Here is a 3,975-nt window from a genome sequence, read left to right as displayed (position 1 = left end):
CTGCCTGTGGAGGAGCACAAGCCCAGGTGTGCCATGCTGCAGGGCTGCCTGCGGAGAAGCACAAGCCCAGGTGTGCCATGCTGCAGGGCTGCCTGCCGAGGAGCACAAGCCAGGCCTGGCTGTGTTGCGTCCTTGGGGAGCTGGGTGCTGGCTGGGTGCCTGCTCAGCCTCCTCCATGGAGTACCCTCAGCAAACACATGGGAGCCTCTTGTTGGACTAATAGGGCATGTTTGAGAAAATACTGAGTGACGTTGTTCTGCGGAGAGTAGGGTGGGTGACGTTGAAAGCAGTCAGGAGGTTCAGAGGAGCCTGTGCCAGGGGCTGCATGGCTGTTTCCCACCATTGGTGATAAGCATCGCATCTCCAGGTCTCTTAGTCCTGGTCTCCCCCTATGCTGGGGTCCTGGCTTCCCGTCACCTTCACGCCCACCATTTTCCCAAGTGTGGACCTTTCAGTCATTCGCACTGGTGAGTTGTGAAGGCCAAGAAATGGAGAGTGGCCACAAGTCAGCGCCTGGCGGCTTTGGCAGAGGCTGTGGGGAACCAGGAGGCTGGGGTGAGAGCAGACATGGAGAAGCAGCTTGAAGCAGCTTGGGAAGACAAGGCCTTTACATGGCACTGCCAGCAGCGAAAGAAGACGGGGCCCACCTGGGAGGTGGGCAGGAGGGGCACCCGACAGCAACGATGCCCAGGTCTGACGGTATGGCATCTGCCCAGGTCCAATAGTTCAGAGTAACCATTTCCTCCACATGACCAGGTAAACAAATACCAGAAACATTTTCACAAGAATTGCCATGAAAATTCCAGAGAGCTGATTACAAGGTTCAAGGTTTTCTTTTTCTCTTTCTGAGAAGGCACCTTCTCTATCACCCAGGCGGAAGTGCGGTGGCACGGTCATAGCTCACTGCAGCCTCAACCTCCTGGGCTCAAGCCATCCTCGCGCCTCAGCCGCCCGCATCCCTGGGACAACAGGAGTGCACCACCCCGCCTGGCTAGTTTTTAATTTTTAAAAAATATTTGTAGAAACAGAGTCTGTGTTGCTCAGGCTGGTCTTGCTCTCGGGCTCAAGCAATCCTCCCACCTTGGCCTCCCAAAGTGCTGAGATTACAGGCATGAGCTACCATGCCCGACTCAAGAATCAAGTTTTAAGACCCTGTTGGTCAGAACAAAGGGTGCTTCTGCCCAACCTCGACAGCTCCCAGGGGAGGCTGCAGTATCTGAGCCCAATCACTTACCGGGGACATTTCAGATCAGATGAGGAGCCAGTGGGGAAGAGGAGAGACACTGTTCAGAGCTCTGGCAAGGTCAGACACCGAGGAGGCGCAGTGTCTGTGAGGCTCGGATGAAGGGCACGGGTTTGCTCTCTGTTCGTAGCTGGCTGGACACGGGTAGAGCTGGGAACCTCAGGCTCAGGCCTCAGGAGTTCTCTGTCTGTACTTGCTGCATCCCCTGGCTCACAAGTCAAACTTCAGGTAGGCAAGAAGGGGAAGAGGTGTCTTCCTTAAAATAGCTTGCACTTGAACTTGAAACTGTCTCTGCCAGGCGCAGTGGCTCACACCCGTAATCCCAGCACTTTGGGAGGCCAAGGTGGGTGGATCACGAGGCCAGGAGATCGAGCCCATCCTGGCTAACACGGTGATACCCCATCTCTACTAAAAATACAAAAAATTAGCTGGGCGTGGTGGCGGGCGCCTGTAGTCCCAGCTACTCGGGAGGCTGAGGCAGGAGAATGGCATGACCCGGAAGACGGAGCCACTGTGCTCCAGCCTGGGCGACAGAGCGAGACTCTGTCTCAAAAAAAAAAAAAAAAGAAAGAAATTGTCTCAGTCTCTGGGCCAGAGAGAGAGAGGCCTTTTCCTTTCTATTGTAGTGAGAAGAAACCAAAGAATATTCCAGGGAGCAGAAGGTGCTGCCTGAGTTCTGAATGTGGGAAGCACACGGACCTTCTCATGCGGCTAGGAGCCCCCAGGACACCTGTGTGGTTCAGAAACGCTGCCACATAAATTGCGCCTGAGTGCAGGATGAAGTCAGAACTACTCTCTGGGATGCTGACCCATAGCACGGGGTGCTTCTCACCAGTGGATGAACTAGCACAGGGACAGAAACCCCACTGGGGAACATTTGGATGCCGCCTTTTCCTTCTTGTCTGTCCAGGTCTCTGAGGTGGAGCGGGACAGCGGGGAGCAGGTGCACCCTCAGTAAATGCCCAGGCCCCACAAGACTCATAGCTCTCCCTGGTCTCCCCAAAGGGCCAAATTACGTGCTTAGGAAATGCATTCTGGCACCTGGAAGGAACATATTACAAGTGTGTAAATAATTTTGGTTATTTTTAAACAATCTGCTTGCCTTCCTAAACTGGTAAGCTAAAAGAGAAGATTCATATTCTAGAATTATGCCCATTATGCTTCATTTGGATGTAGTTTATTGACCAAAATATTCCCCTTAAATACCAAAACAATTTGAGACTGATTATTCTGTCTGAAAGAAACACTGTTAAACCTGAAAGTAGAATCTTTGTACATAATTCTCCTGGGGCCATGTGTCAAATTGTAATTTCCAGGCCCTGCGATTGCACTGCAATTTTCCATTGACAGAGCTCTGTGCCAAACAACATGCTTTGATTTAATCCTCACAAAGGTTCTAGGAATTAGGTATTGTTGCTTTGTAGAAAAACAAACTGCTCCCTGCTGTCAGTCATCCGGCCAGGAGTTGAGCTGCCCAGCCTGGCCGGGTGACCACTGTTGGCTCGACAGAGACGCTGTCTCTTGCCACTGCCAGCCCCATCACCATCCTGGGAGGGAGGCTCTCTAGTCAGCCCTATAAACGCACCTCCTGACTATTCATGAAAAAAATCAACAAGAACGCCTTTCTGGGAAGTTCAGCTGAGGCCTTTATTGCAAGGCGAGAGGAGTCCAGCTCCCTGGGGATGTCAAGGAAGATGCTCTTCTCCACTGCCGCTCGAGGCGACCCTCCTCTGGTATCCTGGGCCTCACTGAGACGCTTTTCCTTTCTGCATAGATCATCACCCTGAGGGATTACGTCCCCAGCATCCTGGGACCCGAGGCCTTCCAGCAGTACGTGGGCCCCTATGAAGGCTATGACTCCACCGCCAATCCCACTGTATCCAATGTGTTCTCCACGGCCGCCTTCCGCTTTGGCCATGCCACGATCCACCCGCTGGTGAGAAGGCTGGACGCTGGCTTCCAGGAGCACCCCGACCTGCCTGGGCTGTGGCTGCACGAGGCCTTCTTCAGCCCATGGACGCTCCTCCATGGAGGTGAGTGAGTGCAGTCCCTGCAGCTGGTCCCCGTGAAGTCGCCCTTCATTTTTTATATTTTTATTTTTTTATTATACTTTAAGTTCTAGGGTAAATGTGCACAACGCGCAGGTTTGTTACATAGGGTAGACATGTGCCCTGTTGGTTTGCTGCACCCATTAACTCATAATTTACATTAGGCATTTCTCCTAATGCTATCCCTCCCCCTGCCCCCACTGCACGACAGATGGGGTGTGATGATCCTTGCCCTGTGTCCATGGGTTCTCATTGTTCAATTCCCACCTATGAGTGAGAACATGCAGTGTTTGGTTTTCTGTCCTTGCGATAGTTTGCTGAGAATGATGATTTCCAGCTGCATCCATGTCCCTGCAAAGGACATGGACTCATCCTTTTTGATGGCTGCATAGTATTCCATGGTGTATATGTGCCACATTTTCTTAATCCAGTCTGTCACTGATGGACATTTGGGTTGGTTCCAAGTCTTTGCTATTTTAAATAGTGCTGCAATAAACATACATATGCATGTGTCTTTATAGTAGCATGATTTATAATCCTTTGGGTATATACCCAGTAATGGGATGGCTGGGTCAAATGGTATTTCTAGTTCTAGATCCTTGAGGAATTGCCACACTGTCTTCCACAATGGTTGAACTAGTTTACAGTCCCATGAACAGTGTAAAAGTGTTCCTATTTCTCCAC

General features: G+C 51.4%; 1 protein-coding gene across 1 annotated transcript in view; it reads left to right on the top strand.

Moving 5' to 3' along the window:
- TPO (thyroid peroxidase) overlaps nt 1–3,975 on the top strand; it is a 152,134-nt gene that overhangs the window by 107,703 nt on the left and 40,456 nt on the right. Inside the window, exon 7 of the mRNA XM_011960987.1 lies at nt 3,018–3,276. Within this exon, the coding sequence (XP_011816377.1) occupies nt 3,018–3,276 (259 nt within the window). The remainder of the gene's footprint in view (nt 1–3,017; nt 3,277–3,975) is intronic.

Source organism: Colobus angolensis, unplaced genomic scaffold (assembly GCF_000951035.1).
Source record: "Colobus angolensis palliatus isolate OR3802 unplaced genomic scaffold, Cang.pa_1.0 Scaffold53, whole genome shotgun sequence".
Taxonomy (NCBI): Eukaryota; Metazoa; Chordata; class Mammalia; order Primates; family Cercopithecidae; genus Colobus; species Colobus angolensis.
Note: the sequence above shows the minus strand (reverse complement) of the source record. Positions and strands in the feature narration are given on the sequence as shown.